Source organism: Malurus melanocephalus, unplaced genomic scaffold (genome assembly GCF_030028575.1).
Source record: "Malurus melanocephalus ecotype Western Australia unplaced genomic scaffold, MMel_1.1 scaffold_2555, whole genome shotgun sequence".
NCBI lineage: Eukaryota > Metazoa > Chordata > Aves > Passeriformes > Maluridae > Malurus > Malurus melanocephalus.
In genome coordinates, this window is record NW_026625787.1 from 9,376 (window position 1) to 12,000 (window position 2,625).

General features: G+C 49.0%; 1 protein-coding gene across 1 annotated transcript in view; it reads right to left on the reverse strand.

Moving 5' to 3' along the window:
- Positions 1-1,892, reverse strand: part of MEST (mesoderm specific transcript) — a gene marked incomplete at both ends in the record, with an annotated part of 5,114 nt that extends 3,222 nt beyond the window's left edge. Inside the window, 3 exons of the mRNA XM_057388811.1 lie at positions 809-910; positions 1,561-1,631; positions 1,762-1,892. Coding sequence (XP_057244794.1) covers positions 809-910; positions 1,561-1,631; positions 1,762-1,892 — 304 coding nt within the window. The remainder of the gene's footprint in view (positions 1-808; positions 911-1,560; positions 1,632-1,761) is intronic.
- Positions 1,893-2,625: the final 733 nt, after the last annotated feature.

Genomic DNA, 2,625 nt, shown 5'->3' on the forward strand with positions numbered 1-2,625 from the left:
ATCATCATCATCACCACCATCATCATAATCATCCTCATCATCACCATCATCATATCATCATCACCATCATCATCATCATATCATCACCATCATCATATCATCATCATCATATCCCCATCATCATCATCCTCATCATCATCATATCATCACCATCATCATCATCCTCATCATCATCATATCATCACCATCATATCACCATCATCATCATCCTCCTCATTCTCCTCATCTTCATCCTCCCCATCATCCTCCCCATCATCATCATCATCATCCTCATCATGATCATCATCCCTGAGCTCTGCAGCTCCACATTCCTGATGGGAGAAGGGGAGATGAGGAACTGAACCCACAACCACCAGCCCGAAATCCTTCAAAAAGCCACAAAGTGGAGAAAACAAAACTTCCAAACTCCACATTTTGGATTTGGGATTTCTGGGAATGGCCCAGAAGGTTCAAATCCAGAGGGAAAATCGCTCCTGGGACAATTCTGGGGGATCTGTCCCAATACCTGCCACAGTTTCAGCTTAGTCATTCCCAAAAAAAACCCAAATCCAAGCTTTTGCCTTCCAAATTTAAAATTCCCAGATTTTACATCTTTAATCACGCACTGGCTCAGATCCAACTCCAACCTCCATTTCCCTGCCTTTCACCATCCCTGATCAAATCCCTGCTCCGACATCACCCCCCAGCTCTTTTTTGGGGTGCAGCGCTGATCCCAAACTCCAGAGAAGCAGCTGGAAGTTCTGGAGAGCTCTGGGAACCTTGGAGCAGCTGGAAAATAAAATTCCTACAAGAATTCACCCCAAAATACCTGTCCATAACGAGATTGCCGTCGTTATTCCGCACCGCTGTCCACATATCCCAAAATTCCGCCTGTGAGGGCTGCGTGTAGGGCCCAAAAACCGCCCCGAGCCTGGAAAAAAAGGGAATTTGGAGAGAGATTTGGCAGAAATTGGAGAAATCTGGAGAAATTGGAGAAATTTGGAGAATTTGGCAGCAGTTTTTTAGCAGCAAAAACTCCCCCCATTTTTGAGGGAAACTCAAATTCCAGTGCTTTCAATTTCCACGGCAAAACTCCCAAGTGGTAAAATGTCCCATAAATAAGTGGGGATAAGAGTTGATGGCCTAAAGAGGGGTTTTTTTTTGGAAAAAAAGAGGGTTTTTAACAGTTAAAAATATTGAAATTTGATTGTGCAGGGGGTCTTGTTGCCTCTGAAATGGGTGATTCCAGGGAAAAGCTGGTTTATTATTAAGCTGAAGTGCTTGGTGGAGAGGGAAAGGTCCAGGAGGTCAATTTGGGAGGGATCTGCTCCTCTGCCAAATCCATGCTGATTGAGGGAATCGTGGAATTTTTGGGGTTGGAAGGGAATTTTAGGATTTTTCAATGTCACTTCCCACCATCCCAGGCTGCTCCAATCCCAATGTCCAGCCTGGCCTTGGGCACTGCCAGCGATCCAGGAATTCTCTGGGAATTCCATCCCAGCTCCTCCCAGCCAGGAATTCATTGAATTCCCTTATTTTCCCTTTCCCCCATCCCTATGGATGTACCAAAACCCRACTCACCCTTGGGAGAAGAAGAAGAAGTTCATGAGCCGCAGGAGGATTGGCGACAGCAACCCCCCGTCCTTGAGGAGCTTGGGAAGGAGGAAAACGTGGATCAATGCTCAAAACCTCCACAGAGAGCTTCTCCCATCCCTTGAGATGTCCACGGGTGTGTTTATTTGGGATTTTGGGGTTTGGTGGGATTAGGAAAGGAGAGCTCACCGTTTGGATGAAGCGGGGGTAGTACGTCTCCGGAAAAATCCCTGGAAGGACAGCRGAGAACAGAGCGGTGATTGTTTTGTTGGGAGTGTTTTGTTTTGTTCCACATTTCCCGGTTTTTTCCCTTGGTGGTGCTGTGGAATCAGCACAGGGAGCCCCAGCATGGCTGCTCTGGGTTAGAGCTGCTTGATTGCAATCCTTGGGATTTGGGGGATGGAGATGGGAAATCCCATAGGTTCCAATCCCATGGATCCCCATCCCATGGCTCTCCATCCCATGGATCCCATCCTACGGATCCCCATCCCATGGATCATCATCCCATAGGTCCCCATCCCATGGATCCCATCCCATCCCATAGATCCCCATCCCATGGATCATCATCCCATGGATCCCATCCCATCCCATCCCACAGATTCCCATCCCTCCCATCCTGTGGATCCCATCCCATCCCACAGATCCCCATCCCACAGATCCCATCCCATGGACCCCATCCCATCCCACACATCCCATCCCATGGACCCCATCCCATCTCACGAATCCCATCCCATGGATCATCATCCCACAGATCCCATCCCATGGATCCCATCCCATCCCACAGATTCCCATCCCTCCCATCCTGTGGATCCCATCCCATCCCATGAATCATCATCCCAGATTTCCATCCCTCCCATCCCACAGATCCCATCCCATCCCACGGATCACATCCCATGCACAGATTCCATCCCATGGATCCCAATCCCACAGATCACATCCCATGGACCCCATCCCACAGATCCCATCCCGTGGATCCCATCCCATCCCATCCCATCCCATCCCATGGATCATCATCCCATGGATCCCAATCCCACAGATCACATCCCATGGACC